Source organism: Pseudophryne corroboree, chromosome 11 (genome assembly GCF_028390025.1).
Source record: "Pseudophryne corroboree isolate aPseCor3 chromosome 11, aPseCor3.hap2, whole genome shotgun sequence".
Classification (NCBI taxonomy): Eukaryota; Metazoa; Chordata; class Amphibia; order Anura; family Myobatrachidae; genus Pseudophryne; species Pseudophryne corroboree.
Window position 1 is genome coordinate 115,707,781 of NC_086454.1, and position 20,488 is coordinate 115,728,268.

Here is a 20,488-nt window from a genome sequence, read left to right on the forward strand (position 1 = left end):
AACTAGTGATGAGCGGGTTCGGTTTCCGAGAAACCGAACCCCCCCGAGCTTTACCTTTTTTACACGGGTCCGAGCCATACTCGGATTCTCCCGTATGGCTCGGTTAACCCGAGCGCGCCCGAACGTCATCATCCCGCTGTCGGATTCTCGCGAAATTCGAATTCTATAAGCAGCCGCGCGTCGCCGCCATTTTCACATGTGCATTGGAGATGATAGGGAGTGGACGTGGCTGGCGTCCTCTCCGTTTAGTAGAAGACAGTTGATTTGATTGCTTGTGCTTGTTTATGACTATAATTGTGGGGAGGATTGGGGAGCAGCTGTTAGGAGGAGTACAGTGCAGAGTTAAGTTTTTATCCGTTCTCTGCCTGAAAAAAACGCTCCATACCATATATCTGTGCTCAGTGTGCTGCATGATATATCTGTGCTGAGTGCTCACACTGCTTAATTGTGGGGACTGGGGAGCAGCTATAGCAGGAGTACAGTGCAGAGTTTTGCTGACAGTGACCACCAGTATACGTTTGTCTGCCTGAAAAACACTCCATATCTGTGCTGACAGTGTGCTGCTTTATTGTGGGGACTGGGGACCACCAGTATAATTAATATTATATAGGAGGAGTACAGTGCAGAGTGCACTGCTGTACCTACCTCTGTGTCATCATCCATTAAGTATACTATCCATCTACATTCCTATACCTGTGGTGCATTTTAGTTTAGCAGTTTGATGACAGTGTCCACCAGGTCCAGTATACTGTATATAGCAGTACGTAGGCCACTGCTGTACCTACCTCTGTGTCATCACTCGTCATCCATTAAGTATACTATCCATCCATCTACATTGTATACCTGTGGTGCCTATTTTTTAGACTAGTTTAGCAGTTTGCTGACAGTGTCCACCAGGTCCAGTATACTGTATATAGCAGTACGGTAGGCCACTGCTGTGTACCTACCTCTGTGTCGTCACTCGTCATCCATTAAGTATACTATCCATCCATCTACATTGTATACCTGTGGTGCCTTTTTCTTAGACTAGTTTAGCAGTTTGCTGACAGTGTCCACCAGGTCCAGTATACTGTATATAGCAGTACGGTAGGCCACTGCTGTGTACCTACCTCTGTGTCGTCACTCGTCATCTATTAAGTTTACTATCCATCCATCTACATTGTATACCTGTGGTGCCTTTTTTTTAGACTAGTTTAGCAGTTTGCTGACAGTGTCCACCAGGTCCAGTATACTGCATATAGCAGACCGGTAGGCCACTGCTGTGTACCTACCTCTGTGTCGTCACTCGTCATCCATTAAGTATACTATCCATCCATCTACATTGTATACCTGTGGTGCCTTTTTCTTAGACTAGTTTAGCAGTTTGCTGACAGTGTCCACCAGGTCCAGTATACTGTATATAGCAGTACGGTAGGCCACTGCTGTGTACCTACCTCTGTGCCATCACTCGTCATCCATTAAGTGTACTATCCATCCATCTACATTGTATACCTGTGGTGCCTTTTTCTTAGACTAGTTTAGCAGTTTGCTGACAGTGTCCACAAGGTCCAGTATACTGTATATAGCAGTACGGTAGGCCACTGCTGTGTACCTACCTCTGTGTCGTCACTCGTCATCCATTAAGTATACTATCCATCCATCTACATTGTATACCTGTGGTGCCTTTTAGTTGTGTGCAGTAAATATAGTAGTAGGCCATTGCTATTGATACTGGCATATAATTCCACACATTAAAAAATGGAGAACAAAAATGTGGAGGTTAAAGGGAAAGATCAAGATCCACTTCCACCTCGTGCTGAAGCTGCTGCCACTAGTCATTGCCGAGACGATGAAATGCCATCAACGTCGTCTGCCAAGGCCGATGCCCAATGTCATAGTAGAGAGCATGTAAAATCCAAAACACAAAAGTTCAATAAAATGACCCAAAAATCAAAATTAAAAGCGTCTGAGGAGAAGCGTAAACTTGCCAATATGCCATTTACGACACGGAGTGGCAAGGAACGGCTGAGGCCCTGGCCTATGTTCATGGCTAGTGGTTCAGCTTCAAATGAGGATGGAAGCACTCATCCTCTCGCTAGAAAAAAGAAAAGACTTAAGCTGGCAAAAGCACAGCAAAGAACTGTGCGTTCTTCAAAATCACAAATCCCCAAGGAGAGTCCAATTGTGTCGGTTGCGATGCCTGACCTTCCCAACACTGGACGGGAAGAGCTTGCGCTTTCCACCATTTGCACGCCCCCTGCAAGTGCTGGAAGGAGCACCCGCAGTCCAGTTCCTGATAGTCAAATTGAAGATGTCACTGTTGAAGTACACCAGGATGAGGATATGGGTGTTGCTGGCGCTGGGGAGGAAATTGACAAGGAGGATTCTGATGGTGAGGTGGTTTGTTTAAGTCAGGCACCCGGGGAGACACCTGTTGTCCGTGGGAGGAATATGGCCATTGACATGACTGGTCAAAATACTAAAAAAATCATCTCTTCGGTGTGGAATTATTTCAACACAAATGCGGACAACAGGTGTCAAGCCGTGTGTTGCCTTTGTCAAGCTGTAATAAGTAGGGGTAAGGACGTTAACCACCTCGGAACATCCTCCCTTATACGTCATCTGCAGCGCATTCATCATAAGTCAGTGACAAGTTCAAAAACTTTGGCTGACAGCGGAAGCAGTCCACTGACAACTAAATCCCTTCCTCTTGTAACCAAGCTCCTGCAAACCACACCACCCTCCCTCAGTGTCAATTTCCTCCTTACCCAGGAAAGCCATTAGTCCTGCAGGCCATGTCACTGTCAAGTCTGACGAGTCCTCTCCTACCTGGGATTCTTCCGATGCATCCTTGAGTGTAACGCCTACTGCTGCTGGCGCTGCTATTGTTGCTGCTGGGAGTCGATCGTCATCCCAGAGGGGAAGTCGGAAGACCACTTGTACTACTTCCAGTAAGCAATTGACTGTCCAACAGTCCTTTGCGAGGAGATGAAATATCACAGCAGTCATCCTGCTGCAAAGCGGATAACTGAGGCCTTGGCAGCCTGGGCAGTGAGAAACGTGGTTCCGGTATCCATCGTTAATTCAGAGCCAACTAGAGACTTGATTGAGGTACTGTGTCCCCGGTACCAAATACCATCTAGGTTCCATTTCTCTAGGCAGGCGATACCGAAAATGTACACAGACCTCAGAAAAAGACTCACCAGTGTCCTAAAAAATGCAGTTGTACCCAATGTCCACTTAACCACGGACATGTGGACAAGTGGAGCAGGGCAGACTCACGACTATATGACTGTGACAGCCCACTGGGTAGATGTATTGCCTCCCGCAGCAAAAACAGCAGCGGCGGCACCAGTAGCAGCATCTCTCAAACGCCAACTCGTTCCTAGGCAGGCTACGCTTTGTATCACCGCTTTCCAGAATAGCCACACAGCTGAAAACCTCTTACGGCAACTGAGGAAGATCATCGCAGAATGGCTTACCCCAATTGGACTCTCCTGGGGATTTGTGACATCGGACAACGCCAGCAATATTGTGCGTGCATTACATCTGGGCAAATTCCATCACGTCCCATGTTTTGCACATACCTTGAATTTGGTGGTGCAGATTTATTTAAAAAACGACAGGGGCGTGCAAGAGATGCTGTCGGTGGCCCGAAGAATTGCGGGCCACTTTCGGCGTTCAGGCACCGCGTACCGAAGACTGGAGCACCACCAAACATTCTGGAACCTGCCCTGCCATCATCTGAAGCAAGAGGTGGTAACGAGGTGGAATTCAACCCTCTATATGCTTCAGAGGATGGAGGAGCAGCAAAAGGCCATACAAGCCTATACATTTGGCCACGATATAGGCAAAGGAGGTGGAATGCACCTGACTCAAGCGCAGTGGAGAATGATTTCAACGTTGTGCAAGGTTCTGCAACCCTTTGAACTTGCCACACGTGAAGTCAGTTCAGACACTGCCAGCCTGAGTCAGGTCATTCCCCTCATCAGGCTTTTGCAGAAGAAGCTGGAGACATTGAAGGAGGAGCTAAAACAGAGCGATTCCGCTAGGCATGTGGGACTTGTTGATGGAGCCCTTAATTCGCTTAACCAGGATTCACGGGTGGTCAATCTGTTGAAATCAGAGCACTACATTTTGGCCACCGTGCTCGATCCTAGATTTAAAACCTACGTTGTATCTCTCTTTCCGGCAGACACAAGTCTGCAGAGGTTCAAAGACCTGCTGGTGAGAAAATTGTCAAGTCAAGCGGAACGTGACCCGTCAACAGCTCCTCCTTCACATTCTCCCACAACTGGGGGTGCGAGGAAAAGGCTAAGAATTCCTAGCCCACCCGCTGGCGGTGATGCAGGGCAGTCTGGAGCGAGTGCTGACATCTGGTCCGGACTGAAGGACCTGCCAACGATTACTGACATGTCGTCTACTGTCACTGCATATGATTCTCTCACCATTGAAAGAATGATGGAGGATTATATGAGTGACCGCATCCAAGTAGGCACGTCAGACAGTCCGTACGTATACTGGCAGGAAAAAGAGGCAATTTGGAGGCCCTTGCAGAAACTGGCTTTATTCTACCTAAGTTGCCCTCCCTCCAGTGTGTACTCCGAAAGAGTGTTTAGTGCAGCCGCTCACCTTGTCAGCAATCGGCGTACGAGGTTACTTCCAGAAAATGTGGAGAAGATGATGTTCATTAAAATGAATTATAATCAATTCCTCCGTGGAGACATTCACCAGCAGCAATTGCCTCCAGAAAGTACACGGGGACCTGAGATGGTGGATTCCAGTGGGGACGAATTAATAATCTGTGAGGAGGGGGATGTACACAGTGAAAGGGGTGAGGAATCAGAGGATGATGATGAGGTGGACATCTTGCCTCTGTAGAGCCAGTTTGTGCAAGGAGAGATTGATTGCTTCTTTTTTGGTGGGGGCCCAAACCAACCAGTCATTTCAGTCACAGTCGTGTGGCAGACCCTGTCGCTGAAATGATGGGTTCGTTAAAGTGTGCATGTCCTGTTTATACAACATAAGGGTGGGTGGGAGGGCCCAAGGACAATTCCATCTTGCACCTCTTTTTTCTTTCATTTTTCTTTGCATCATGTGCTGTTTGGGAACAATTTTTTTGAAGGGCCATCCTGCCTGACACTGCAGTGCCACTCCTAGATGGGCCAGGTGTTTGTGTCGGCCACTTGTGTCGCTTAGCTTAGTCACACAGCCACCTTGGTGCGCCTCTTTTTTTCTTTGCATCATGTGCTGTTTGGGGACTATTTTTTTGAAGTGCCATCCTGTCTGACACTGCAGTGCCACTCCTAGATGGGCCAGGTGTTTGTGTCGGCCACTTGGGTCGCTTAGCTTAGCCATCCAGCGACCTCGGGGCAAATTTTAGGACTAAAAATAATATTGTGAGGTGTGAGGTGTTCAGAATAGACTGGAAATGAGTAGAAATTATGGTTATTGAGGTTAATAATACTATGGGATCAAAATGACCCCCAAATTCTATGATTTAAGCTGTTTTTGAGGGTTTTTGAAAAAAACACCCGAATCCAAAACACACCCGAATCCGACAAAAAATTTTCGGTAAGGTTTTGCCAAAACGCGTCCGAATCCAAAACACGGCCGCGGAACCGAACCCAAAACCAAAACACAAAACCCGAAAAATTTCCGGTGCACATCCCTAATCTCAACAAACCGAACCCGCTCATCTCTAGTTATTTGATTGTCTTTTTTTATTCTATGTACCTGCGTTGTGAATGTATCATGCTTTTTTAATTGTATTTATCTACATGCATGTACAATCTGTAAACATTGGAGCACATGTTCAGTGCATTCACAGAGGTAAAACATTGGGCGTCTGACTCAGGATCACCCCAGTATATCTGTTCTGTCCTTGTAATTTGTACTTTTACTTTCAGAAACAAAAAAGTCTCTGCTGCAGTGTCAGAAATACTACTGTGCATTAATGCCTGAGTTTGAGCAAGCAGAGAAAATTATATTTACACTAAACTGCTTACGGAGGATTGGTAGGTTAGATAGTTAAAAGTAGGCAAGGGCTGTATAGGCCTGAGACTAAATAAGAGTCCTGATATTTTTGTGATTGGTCAATCTTAGGAATCTGTTGCTGGGTAGATGTTTAAAGGTTTTTTTTCCTATTGGTTACACAGTCTGGCAATTTGAATTTTGGTGGGAGTGGTTTAGTTACAGTATATATAGTGGTATCCCTTTTACTTGACATCTTTTGCTATTTGGAAGACCCACCCTCCCACCCAAAGCCAATTAATCAATAGTATATTTCTTCAATCTTAAATAAAATGTTACAGGCGAGGTGCAGCCAGGAGGGAAGGCGCTGCAGATCAGCGGCCACATGTAACGCAAGAGGTCACTGTGGGGCACTTACCCCTTCGAATTTAGGCCAGGTGTCCTACTTCTGCGCGGGGACCTGGGAGCCTTTTGCGAGGCGCTCAGACTGTGCTTGAGTAAGGGGTGGTGAGTTCTTCACAGCGCAGTTGTGCCTTTGGGAGGGGCATTTTAGTCATCCCTCATTTTCAATATTTATTTCAGTTTGACTGGAGCTGATCTTGTGGCGCCTTCCTGGCCACCTTTGAGAGATTCTAATTCGGTCATGATGAATAAAAGATGTGACCTTCAATCCAAGCAGTTGTTACCCGAGTGGATATTTAATCTAGATTTATAAGGTTATTTAATTATGGCTAAAAGCAATAAATGAATGGACGCCTTATGAATATGATGTGCTTGTTTAGTATTTATAGCTCAGTTGCGTTAAATGTTTATAACTCTTGGAGTTTTAATGGAAACAGCTGCAGATAAAGATTATTGCTGCTTACTCATCCAGTCTACATTATTAGAAGTCTATTACTAATTTTGTAGCAATTGTGAGTTTAGATAATATTTTTTATTTTTAATATTAATGTTATTGTTCTTGCTCTTCATTGAACTATTTTATATCTACAGTATGTGTAATCATTTTATATACTGTATAATAGCTCAGTCCATTCCAAACAAATCTGTTCCACCTTTATCACCGCTGTTGCTTACTAATTAGTTGCCATTATTGGCCTAACTCTATGTATTAACTAATCTACATTTACAAAGACAATGGATCAGTTTACTATTTTGTTCCTAGTTAATATGAACAATAATTAACACAAACAAGCTTCTAAAATGCTCAAAAGATTTTTCTTTTTAATTCAAATCACATTCAATACTCCGGTGATGAAATAACAAACAAATTACACTCTAGTTCCATTGGCACAGAGGAAAAATCAGATACATATTAGAATTCTCCAAAAAGACAAATAAATAGATAAGAGCTTGTAGCCGTAGACGTGTCAGAATTAGTTACAGTATCCCTGAAACAATGTGGTTAAATAAATTTAGAACAAAAAAAAAAACATCCTTCATGTTCCCCTATTAGTTAAATCCAGTTAAAGTTACTGGATTTAACTAATAGCATTGCTTTGTAAACAAAAACACATTTTCTAACAGCAACAATGTACTGTAGTTACCCCAATTACATGAAATGCTTAAGTGGACCTTAGGTTTTTCTGCCTAACTACTATACATCTAATATGGGAATTCTACGGTATGTAACACTGTAAACTAAATTCTATGTGTGCTATACTAAATCTAACCATCTATGTAAACTACTTCTACACTGAAAATTTAGTACTGCTAACATGAAGTTTGCAATAGCTAATATAACATGTTAATGTATTTAAGGTTCATCTAACAAATAAGATGAATGGCATAATAAATCAATACTATATGCCAAAATATTTATAGCATCTGACAGGACACTCTATTTCCTAATTTATATAATGAAAATGGTTGAACAGTGGCTCTTAAAAAAGCATATTAAAATAAAAGAGTAAGTACAGTTTGCTTGGGAAGAACCCACTTATTGTAAGAAGTCTCATAGTGTATATGAAGAGAAGTGGCAGTTGGAGACTCCGTTGAAGAGATCTTGGCAGTCACAAAGCAAAGCAGAGTCATAAAGAGCCAATTGGTAGAGTGTTTTCATCAGAGCATTTGAATGCAAGGTCTCATAGTTTATATTTAAGAAGTTCTGATTCACTATAATTCATTTAACTATAATTGATGTTGTTGTTCAGTTGGATTGTTGCTGTTGTTGCTCCTGGTCGATTGTTTGTTGAGTATTATCCTGTTCCAGCTGCTGCTGCTCCTGAGAGATGGAAGTCTGAGTTTCCGCTTCACATGCAGTTCTGGTACAGCCGCACTCTTCTGCATAGACGTATGTATAGACAGAGCTGGTTCCATCCAAACAATTGAGAGTTACTTGTCGCTTGCTTGTCCTTACTTCCTGACAACAGCTACATTTGTGCTCCATTGTGTTTGCCTCAAGAGAGTACCTATGGGAAGACCACAATAAAATACAATGCTACAGTAAATGTCTTTAAAAAGCAGCAACAGTCAATCTGGGCAGTTAGGAATCATGATCTAACCTTCTAAAACCTAATCTGGCACTGACTAAAGAATAGTGTTGTAAAAGAAATGTCAATGGTAATTGAAGAAGAAAGAATAATTCTATGATCCCAAACTCTGGTCTTCCCTAGGATAAAAAGCTCTATGTCTAATGTATCTCTCCCACCTGCCAGATGAAGCTGTCATAGTTATTCAAAGTATGTGGAGTATGTGCTCTACTGTACACGTATCACCTAACTTGTTTTTTTGCCACAGAACTCTGTTCAACACAGTGTTGCATAGACTGCACTATCAAAGTAACTTGACCAGCAGTTCACCTTATTTGACACTGGAGATTTGTGGATGTAAGAGTGGCCTGGAATGACTGACTGGATTAAATTATTTTATTAGAGATGATATTTGCCCACAAGTTGCCCTTTTAATAAGCCTCATGAGCATAACAAAGTATTGTTTGTAGGACAAAGTCCAACTGGTTTAGGTCAAAAATTGCAACACTCCACTAACCTTCACTGTGTAGTGATAAAGGGACAGATCGGACATTGTTATGCCTTAAATTCATTCAAAAAATATTTGAGAGCATTTTCATGAGTATTCGAATGTTTTTTGTATTTACTAAGGAGAACATGGCTTTTATACTTGTGCTAGCTGTGGGTCTAGATTTCATCCCCTTTGATCTGTTAGGTGATAAATGCTATTTCTTTATCACAGGAATGACGCCAGCCTTATGCAGAGATGAGCAACATGGTGTGAAGAAAAAGAAAGGTGGCAAGAAGGTTTTATGTGATTTACAACCATTGATTCATAAATGTACAACTTACATGGATGTGGTCATACAGCCTCCTCCACAGTAAGACAGCTCCACAGTCTGGTCAGATTTACAAATGCCAGTCTTGATTTGTTTGACTTGCTTATGGGTCTGACATCCTGATAAAGCAGCTACAAAGAGTAAAAAGAAAATGACTTATTTATGTGCAAATATATATATATATTTTTTGTTGCGCAACTAATATATTGCTATGGCTACAATTCTGAATCTGTACTTTTTAAGCGCAAAGAAACTGTCATTATGTTTAGTTATTCAACAATTTTAAGGATCTTTTTTGAGTTTTGAGCAATACACTGTGTTGAGATAGTGTCATATTTATTGAAGACACTTTTTCTTCCATGTGCATAGAATGGCAGCTACAGTAGAGTTCTATCAAAACTTTGAGAACTTGTCCTTAAGGCTTGTTCTAAATATAATGGACCTGGATTATTTATTTTTAAAATACTACATAACATATTCCACAATCATAAACAATTTCTTACTCTTATCTAGTAGACAGCTATGATAAGTAAAAAAAAAACGTCCACTTACACTCGCAAGACTCGCAACAGCCATCAGACTTGATAGTGCCCTGTTGGAAAGAGACATAAGTGAGTATGGTTCCGATAGGGGAACTATGAGAATCTGCCATGCTACTTTACTTTGAGGCAGTTTTTGCCAAACTGGGTGCCCTTAGGTGCCACAGGGCACTGGCAGGGGTACCACAGGTTGGATGTCCAGTACTAAATCAGATTATTTATGGTCAATGTGGTAGGCAAAACCATTGCTGGTGGCTGCCAATCATTAAATATGTAGATAAATAGAAGCACAGTCCTGTCTATCACCACATAACTGAAAGTACAGATGACCAGCAAACCCAGTTTACTTAATTCAATAATTCTACACAGTCTGGTTCTGGTTCTTTGTCTAGATGCAAAATGATTACTTGAATTTCCTTATGGGTCCATTTCTGGGGAATGTGTCTGACCCAGGTAATACTATATTATAATTGCACCAAGCATCTGGGATTTGTGGCACCTTCTCACAACACTTAGACGATAACAATAGAAAGACTCATTATTATTGTGGTGTAAGGTCTTTCTCTTTCCTATGAGAAAGCCATTAAGTAACGAAATGTGCCAGATCTTTTATTCTACCACCTTGTGACACCTGGTAAGGGACATTGTACTACTTGTGAAAATTAACACTATGTCCACTTTAGATCTCTAGATTATTTTTCTTTTAACCTTTGATATTCCCATGATATACTGTATGTTTCACTAGATGAACAATCATAAAATGCATATTAATGTATTTAAAAGTTAAATTTTTACTTTTAAATATACCAATATGGAGCTGCTTTAGAAGAGCGCAGCACACTTCTTTGAATGTAATGTATTTATCAGTGTTATTTTTTGCTTTTTTTATCATAGCCACCAATGTATGTTCATTTAGATGACAAAAAGGCATATTATGAACACAAACCTCCAGACACTGTGACCTATTGAAGGCTTGACATGTCTTCATTATATTTATGATTTCAAAGGTATCGGAACAGATGTGGGACTGACATTTGTCTTCTGGTGATTTGTACACGTCTCCAGGCTGAAATGAACAACAGAGATGTAACTATGTTGATTTGTTTATAAATCCTATAAGGAAAAAAACTACAATACATTACAATATCTGTCAACTACACATTTCATAATTAACACATATTGAAATCTTTAGAAAATGGGTGTAATGCAAGCAGTAATGAGCTGCTTCTTTGCTGATAGTGTCATAAAAGTTTCCTGGTACATTTGTCTACAATTGTTAGATTATGACATACTGTACTTTATTTAAGTTATCAGTAAAGGGGGGTGGTTCATGTGATTATAATATACAATGTAGCATACTGGCAAATAGGCATGCAACATATATAATGTGTAGGCTGCTGAATATTTTATATATATATATATATATATATATATATCTTCTATAGTACTTGCATTGCATTTTTATTAAACGAAATGAAAATTGAATACTGTACTATATATGGTATCATATTGGGAGCACCACCAATATTTGTACTGTTGCTATCCGTGTCTGTGCATGTCCGGTTTTAGTCATATGGAAAGGCAACACAATATTTTTTTAAAGTTGGCTCTGAAGTACGGTCACAAATCTTTTGTTTCCATACTAGATCCATTTCAGCTACTAGCACAGAGCTAGATATAGTGACATACCTTCATGACTATCGTTGTATTGTCCTCTGTTTTCATTACACAGGCGACCTTTACACATTTTCCACAACACTCTCCTGCTGTTAACTCATATTCAAAGCCCTGTGGTAAACAATACAATGGTTCAGTAAACCAAGTTAATAAAATATATTGGTCATTCATTAATACTATGGATTTTTTTTAAGTATTGTCAGATATGGTAATGATAAAATAAACGTACAGTATCACATTCTTCCATATCACAGGTTCTTCTGACTTCAACAGGGACAAATTGATCCTCGATTTGGTGGCACTCATACTGGACACATGGTTCATCAGTTGGGCTCCATGTATCTCCAGGCTGTAAATATTTGAAGGATATGATGTTAATTTTATTAATAATGCTTCCCTAAGTAATTTGCCGCTTTTTCCAAATATACCACAAGCACGTCAACAGCAGTGTACTGAACATATATAAACAATATTATATGAGAGGTGCTGAGCATTACAATCATGCTCAGTTGCCAAGTCATGCCCAGTAGGTGCATCGTTTTATGGAGCAGAATTAGTTTGCTGGGAGGTTCTGTAGGAAATTTGTTATGTGCTTCTGGGCATGCTTCTGCCTGTTATGGTAAGAACACCTTACTTGTGTTTTAATTACTCTAAGGAACGTAAGTAAAAATGCAAGGTTTTCCTGCATTAGTATAAGGGGTTCTACATAAAGGAATTGCATTATATTCATACCTGGTATAGGGTAAGTGTAGTTACTATGTCTATATAGTGTGTTATAGAATTTCATTGTGATTGTATAACCAGTGGTCAGGTCATTTATGGAAGGTTTAGTGCCCTAGGTGTGTATATAGAGAGTAAAATAATTGTATTATAATGATATGCAATGTTGGTGTACTGCTGAGTATTCTCCCCCTATCTTTAACTCTAATCCTTACCCCTAACCCTCCATCTAGTGCCTAACCCTTACTCCTCCTCATAGCATAACCTTATCCTCAACCTAGTGCCTGGCTTTAACTCTCCCGTCCCACAGCCCAACCTTAATGTCAGCATTTTGACAATGTTGACATGTAACTTGTTGACATTTTAAGCCCTTTTTTTATCTTTTGCACATTTCTTCTCAGGGAAAGAAATATCTCTTTCCTGTAAAGCAACTATCAATAACCCAGTGAAAGTGATTAGCGCAGCCTAGTTTTTTTTTCCGTTTTTGGCATTTTAACTATGTCGACATTGTGGTGTTGACCTCAATGTCAACATTGCTAATGTTGACCTAATGACTACATCTCATATAAAGTGTAATATGGTCATATCTAGTGTTGTGTATATCTAAAGGGTAGAGTAGTTTAATTATTTATTACCATTCCAATGGTAGGTATGTCATGTTGGGTAAGTACATAATCATAAGTATGTGTAAAGTGTTGTACATGACATATGTAGGGATATTTCCTTTTTTTATTACAAATATTTAATGTATAGAGTTCTTTGTGAATGGCTCAAATCTGAAAATCTCTTATACTACAAATATTGTGATTAAAAAACAAAATAGTACCTGCAGAATGTGTGAAGAATGGTCCTTCAGCTTAATAGAACATGCCACTGACACACAGATTCCACAGCATTCGCCAGCAACAGTATCGTATTTGGTGCCCTGAGATAAACAGAGATGGTTTAGTAACTAAATCAATACATCTTGCAAGATACAGTACCAAGCATAGTGTTCCATTTTTAAAACACCTCCAAGCAGCATTACACACATACCGCTGGGCAATCTTCTGCACTGGAAATAGAGCATTCCTTTGTTGTGCTGGCCAAAACAAAGTGATCGCCAGTTTTATTGCACTGATAGTAAGTACAAGTGTCGAGTGGAGAAGACCATGTATCACCAGGCTACAAAACAAAACAAAATAAAATATTAACTTGATAGTAATGGGGAATAACAGATTGAAACACAACATTATTTTGGAATATCTAGGGAGCAAATGAATGTTCCATGCAAGGGGCAGAGGGTGCAGTTACTATGGGGCTCAGAGTTTAGGGGGCCAAACTATATGTGAGTTGTTCAAAATCAGACAGCACAGTGCAAGGGGAACCTTACTAAAGTGTTGCCATGGAACCCTCAAATGTTTAGTCCACCCCTGGTACTGTGCTCTAGAACCTAATGGTCTTATTAGACCTGCTATTTTTTTTTTAACTGAATGACATATATAGGTATGACAAGGACACAAGAGAGTAAAGATTGCTGCTTAGTAATACTGTATTTTACAATGCAATGCAACTACATTTTGTAGGCAACATGGTCCCGGGAAACTCAGCTGTGTCGAGCGTTTTCCTCACTCAAATTGTAAATCTTATTTGCACAGATAAAACAACTGGATGCAACAACTACTTTGCTAGATTACACTAAGCAATTTGCTGTGCAACATTTGTACATCTGTATGCGAATAAGTCTGAATCTGTATATGAGCACTACGAAGCAGCAGCTACAGCTTTTTCTTGCATCCCTTTCTGTTGTGCTTCATCTGCGACACGGTATATGTTTAAAACAAATTCCTGCGCAGTTATTAATGTCACAGCCAAGCGTCTCTCTCTAGTACACTTTGAGTGTACCTGGTTGGCTGTCTCTAATAATATCTACCATCTAGAGATTGTGTAACTACTGGAATGGTACTTGGATTATGCAAAGCATTTTTACCATGCAATTGGTGCCACTGTATAAAAAGATTAGCTGATTCTTGATGCTTTCATTGAATTGAAGTCTCATATTGCTGAAATGGGCAGTAGAATGAAGCAGTTGGAACTATATCTGTGGACCTATGTACTTTTAATATGAATTCTTTTATACAGTATTTATTTTATATTTGCAGCTTATTAATCTATGTTGTTTATTATATTATTACTTTCTATTTAAAGTTACTTTCTTTAGTTCCATTCATTCTGTCTTCACCATTTTGCAACACTGTTGTTTGCATACGGTATGTCTGCAAGCTTCACACACATCTGTCTTAATATGGTTCTAGCCTATTAGATAGAGCATATTATGGTATACCCAGACGACGTGTGGTTAGATGCTTGGTTTGTACTTGATATTTTACATTTTACTAATAGTATATATTATTCTAGGATAGCAGCCCTGATACTATTAATAATTTATGCCTTTGGTCTATCTTTGCTTTTATAAACATGTTGATGATTAACGCCAGAAAAAAAAAGCACTTTACCTTTATAGTGACAATATTATCATCATTCATCTTCATTGTGCATTCCACCTGTACACATTCACCGCAGCATTGATCCTTTGCCTTTTTGTACGAGAATCCCTATCACAAGCAGTGAACACCGGTTATAGCCACTGAACAATACTACAATATGTCCTTTTGATATTAAGGTGCATATACATTGACACATATATAACTGACCTGGGGGCAATCTTTGTTGCAAACCAAGGGCTCACATGTGACCAAGTTGAGCAAGGTCTGAACATCTTTTCCATCTGTGCACACACAGACCTCACATGATTCTTTCTCTGTCGTGATGTTTTTTCCAGGCTATAAATACAAAACAAAATATTATGAACAAATTGTATCCAGCGCTCTACTTGTGTGGATAAACGCTGTGGCAGCAAAATTGTGGTGGAGGTTAAACCCAATACCTCTTTAAAGATATATAACATAAGGGTACACAATTGCGCCTGAATATGTGGTGGTAATGGTTGTAATACTAAATGACAAGTATACACTGTATATATGAAGAATTAGTGTATTTATTCTAAAACAAAATGACAGAAAGAGAATAAATGGAAAAAGATGTGAAAAAATAGAAAATTAATACATTAATGAAAGAGTGTATATATATATATATATGTATATGAAAGAATTCTATACATATGTATACTTTGGTCCGCAGTCCAGTACAATAGAGTGTGGCGTCCCACCTCGTTTAATTGTGCTCAAACTTCTACCACAATGTGTGGAGGGGTATATACAACACAGTCCCAGAGGAGCTCGTTCAGTAATATATGGGGGTCACGGTCAAAGAGTCTGTTGCAGCAGCTTGATCCTGTCTTGAGAGGGAGGGGGGGTGAGGTGATCTTCTGACGGTGCTAGCAAATGAAGGGGTACCCCAGGTGGCTATGCGGGAGGGATGAGTTGCAGGAGATAGGTAATTATTGGCTCTGGACTCGCCGCTCTCTGACTCGGTCTGTGGCTGCGGAAGGTGCCCGTGTAGACAGGCGTCTGCCGCCGGCCAGATCCGAGGAGTGCGGTCGTGTCTCTGGGGGGGAAAGTGTCACTGACTTCGAGACCCGGAGCGGGACTGTCCGCAGTGCACCTCCCCACTTACAGAGCCCTTACCTTGTTCTTCTGTGCTCGATTCCCAACTTCCGCTGTCACCTTGCTTCCTTGTCAGTCTTGCAGCTTTTCGTCCGGTTTCACTTTCACTTTCCTGTACCTCGCGGTCACGTGACCTGTTCCTGTTCCTCAGCAGTCTTCAGCGCCGTGGGTGATGAATGTGTCCAGAAATAGAGAGCTCTGCTGTGTTGAATATGATTAAGGCAGTCTGTTTGAAACGGTGTCCTGTTAGCTCCTACGCGTGTCGACCTTTCTAGGTCTTCCTCAGGGAGTCTATAGACTCCCTGAGGAAGACCTAGAAAGGTCGACACGCGTAGGAGCTAACAGGACACCGTTTCAAACAGACTGCCTTAATCATATTCAACACAGCAGAGCTCTCTATTTCTGGACACATTCATCACCCACGGCGCTGAAGACTGCTGAGGAACAGGAACAGGTCACGTGACCGCGAGGTACAGGAAAGTGAAAGTGAAACCGGACGAAAAGCTGCAAGACTGACAAGGAAGCAAGGTGACAGCGGAAGTTGGGAATCGAGCACAGAAGAACAAGGTAAGGGCTCTGTAAGTGGGGAGGTGCACTGCGGACAGTCCCGCTCCGGGTCTCGAAGTCAGTGACACTTTCCCCCCCAGAGACACGACCGCACTCCTCGGATCTGGCCGGCGGCAGACGCCTGTCTACACGGGCACCTTCCGCAGCCACAGACCGAGTCAGAGAGCGGCGAGTCCAGAGCCAATAATTACCTATCTCCTGCAACTCATCCCTCCCGCATAGCCACCTGGGGTACCCCTTCATTTGCTAGCACCGTCAGAAGATCACCTCACCCCCCCTCCCTCTCAAGACAGGATCAAGCTGCTGCAACAGACTCTTTGACCGTGACCCCCATATATTACTGAACGAGCTCCTCTGGGACTGTGTTGTATATACCCCTCCACACATTGTGGTAGAAGTTTGAGCACAATTAAACGAGGTGGGACGCCACACTCTATTGTACTGGACTGCGGACCAAAGTATACATATGTATAGAATTCTTTCATATACATATATATATATATATATACACTCTTTCATTAATGTATTAATTTTCTATTTTTTCACATCTTTTTCCATTTATTCTCTTTCTGTCATTTTGTTTTAGAATAAATACACTAATTCTTCATATATACAGTGTATACTTGTCATTTAGTATTACAACCATTACCACCACATATTCAGGCGCAATTGTGTACCCTTATGTTACAAAACAAAATATGTTTCTTCTGTTTCCTGTGCAAGTCCAATTCCTGTCACTAAGGATGCTTAATATATAATGTAAACAAGTTTAGGGCTGAATATCACTACTCGTTACCTGTAGAGATTTAAAAAAAAAAAAATTTTAAGTAATGCTACTTACTTGATAGACTGTTTCATGGTAAACACAGACTTCCATTGGTTCTGTTTTAGAAAGAGGAAACACATATTAGCATATTATGATGATGATGATGATCAAGACAAGACATGAAAACAAGACATGTGGTGCAATTACAAGTATGAGTTGCAGTACAATGACAAGTAGCCTAAAACAGGGACAGATTCTGTATTTATAAGTTGATCATAACAGAAAAACTCTAATTTAAATAAAATTGCAGCATAAAACAAAATAAGAACAAACAGGGAAGAGAGAGAATGATCAGATATGACACATAAGGCAGTGAGGGCCATAATTGTGAGAGCTTACAATGTAGATGGAGCAGGTGAGTACAATAAATGCAATGGGACGCAAGTGGACAGGGCATGTGACAATACAGATGGAGATTTGGGAATGGTACATATATGATGGAGCAGTGTAGGGAAGAGTGAAAAGCTGAGTTTATAAGGAGCACCCAAAAGATTGTAAGCTAAGGGAAAGCGTCATCAGGCAAGGCAGATGACGCTTTCATCTGCCTTGCCTGATGACGCTTTCATCTGCCTTGCCATAGGAAGTTTCATAGGGAGCAGCGCAGGAGAACGAGAAGTCTTTGCAGCCGGATAGAGAATAGATAATGTGATGGGAGTATCAGTATAGGTTAAAGGCAAAGCGTAGAGGTGGACCTGGTGTCTATCTGGTAGTGAGCTCAGGGATATATGTTTTATTTTAAAACATATGTAAATGGGCCAAACAATAACTACAACTATTACTTTAATATTTACATATACTACCCTCATTGGATTTAATGGCTGCACTCTGTCTTAATTAAAAAAAATAAATAAAAGAAATTGCACAGCTAAAGTGTACCTTTGCCTCCACATACCGTACAGTAACCAATCATTTTGAGGGCGGACCCAATAGACCCAACAAAGCTTCCTATCAGTAAACACTGACATTATGAAGGAAGTTTGGGACATAGAGTGCTGCAGTGTTTCACTGGTCTGATTCTCTTGAATATTTGGTTTAACCTACACAATGGCTGACCTTTGTGTGTACTTGACAAGTGCTTGTCAATAATCCAAAACAGATATACTTGGAGACTAATCTGTATTTAATTTAAATGTGCAGTTAGGGGGATGGAACTAGCAGAAGATACAATTTGCAAAATATTCCCAGTCACCTAGTTTTGTTAACGTAGTAGCAGAATCTTGAAATAGATATTCATTAAATATGCCAAAAGGAAATCTTAAATACTTACTGCAGTCATATGTTGGGCAGCAATCACCCTCCAAAAGTACAGGGATAGTTTCGAATCCAAGAGGACAGCTCTTCACCTTATCCATGCAGTAGGTATTGTTACAGCCTGTGAGTAAAGAGAGATCATATCCTAATCTGTTCCCAAACAGCTCTGTCACTAATTCATTTAACAGTGAGCAAGTTGTGAATTGGATATGGCTACTGAGTTCACTTACGGCATTCATTCTGCAGGCAGCATGGTTGGTCTGGGTTAGGTAGCTGCACAGTTATGAATCCTTCCTTATCACATGTGATGGCAGCTGGTGCCGGGCATTTCAGTGGCTCACACTGAACAGTGAGGGAATTTGGTTCACAGACGCACTGCTTGCAATTACTTGTCCAGGTCTCAGAAGGCTGTGGGAACATGAAATCTACTTTCATTTTCAATGTAAGATTTTATCATGTCACTGAACAGATTACAGAGAAGCATGCATTGGAATATGCTGCCGCTATATAAGTACATGTTAATAATCTGTATAATAATTGTAGAAGATCTGTGCCATCTGCTCAATGCCCGCGCAGTGGTAGCCTGGGTGTTCACCCCAAACGGCTTTCACTGTGGGGGAGTCGGGACAGGCTGTGGGCAGTAGGATCAGCTGCCTGTGTAAACATAGGGGTGGGGTGACAAAGCAACGAGTTTGGGGCCAGGATCAAGGCATGGGTGACGGTGGGAATGTGCCACGTCAGAGTGAGGGTGAGTTGGCACAGAGCTGCACTACAGTGGGTAGGGGGGAGAGGGAATAGCAGGAAATGGGCAGACAAGCCAGAGTGGGGCTGGGCCGAGCGAGTTTCATGGATAATGAGACGACCCAGTATATGCCATTATTATAGTTATGTTAATAATGCAATGAGAAGACTTTTTTTTTTACATAGCCACTGATATCTGAATGGGGACATTTAGAAACCATCTACATTCAGAGAATGTAGAAATATAAAAATTTGGTAGCGGTAATTTATTTTATTTATTTTTATTCTAGCTACAATTCTGTTTCCCATCAAAACGAATAAGTTGCAAATGTGTTCAGAAAAGACATAGCAGCATAGGAATAGGTTTGGAATCGTACTCACACTTTTGGGCATTCCATCAGGTCCAACGCAAGCTGAAACAGATCATTGGATTATTTTTCTTTTTATCACATTATGACAAGCAATTAATGTGTAATAAATGGATTAGTGGAAATTCAGAAACTTAGGCACACCAGCCGTCAATATAATACACTACTTTGCAGCCTTTTTTTTTTTGGGGGGGGGGGGGGGCAGTTTTCTGTGTACTTTATTATAATGCATACTAGTAAATTGCTAGTAAAATGTTACAAAACTAATTACATGTGGGTCTGTGAACCACGTACAGATACACAAAGGTTGCTATTGGTACAGAGAAGCAAATTGGCTAAATTGAGCATTTGCAAGTAAAATTAATTACATGCAAAAAAGGAAATTAGTAGTCATAAATTGATATCATTTTATAATCAACCTTGAGTGATCAATGAATGCTTCTAACAATATCATCAACATTTTGAAGAAAATTATAATTTTCAAGTCAGTGACTGGGTTAAACAAAACTTGACTGTTCTGTTGTTTGTACAATATTTAATGATGTTGTGACACCTTACTGTATGTTTCAAATACTTACAGCAACCCTTAACACAGGTATCGGTATAGGAGTTGAAGAGTGTGGTTCCATCAGGGCAGAAGCACCCTTCAGTTTGTCCCGTGCTGAGGTTTTGTATGTCTCTGTAATAAGCAAAATAGAATTAGATTTTTATGAAATTTAACATGTTTTGGTTTAAATTTTTATCCAGAAGGCTCACTGCTGATGCCATGCACCCTTCAAGATTAGACTCAACTTCCCATATGTACAGTATACAGTAAATACATTGAAATAATGTGATGCCATGACTAATATACAAAAATAAAAAAAAGTTTGAAAATCAAAGTGAATTCTGCCGCTAATCACAGGGAACATTTGTGGGTTATCCTGAAATCCAGACAAGATTATAAATCTTTG

At 40.6% G+C, this 20,488-nt stretch overlaps 1 protein-coding gene across 1 annotated transcript in view; it reads right to left on the reverse strand.

The window, feature by feature from the left end:
- Positions 1-7,148: 7,148 nt before the first annotated feature.
- Positions 7,149-20,488, reverse strand: part of MUC5AC (mucin 5AC, oligomeric mucus/gel-forming) — a 45,273-nt gene continuing 31,933 nt past the window's right edge. Inside the window, exons 39-53 of the mRNA XM_063944755.1 lie at positions 20,114-20,214; positions 19,549-19,580; positions 18,657-18,834; positions 18,443-18,547; positions 17,191-17,231; positions 14,871-14,999; positions 14,673-14,771; positions 13,213-13,341; positions 13,004-13,102; positions 11,687-11,806; positions 11,470-11,568; positions 10,727-10,846; positions 9,794-9,833; positions 9,255-9,372; positions 7,149-8,363 (exon numbers count right to left, since the gene is read on the reverse strand). Of these exons, the coding sequence (XP_063800825.1) occupies positions 8,102-8,363; positions 9,255-9,372; positions 9,794-9,833; positions 10,727-10,846; positions 11,470-11,568; positions 11,687-11,806; positions 13,004-13,102; positions 13,213-13,341; positions 14,673-14,771; positions 14,871-14,999; positions 17,191-17,231; positions 18,443-18,547; positions 18,657-18,834; positions 19,549-19,580; positions 20,114-20,214 (1,672 nt within the window). The 3' untranslated portion in view covers positions 7,149-8,101. The remainder of the gene's footprint in view (positions 8,364-9,254; positions 9,373-9,793; positions 9,834-10,726; positions 10,847-11,469; positions 11,569-11,686; positions 11,807-13,003; positions 13,103-13,212; positions 13,342-14,672; positions 14,772-14,870; positions 15,000-17,190; positions 17,232-18,442; positions 18,548-18,656; positions 18,835-19,548; positions 19,581-20,113; positions 20,215-20,488) is intronic.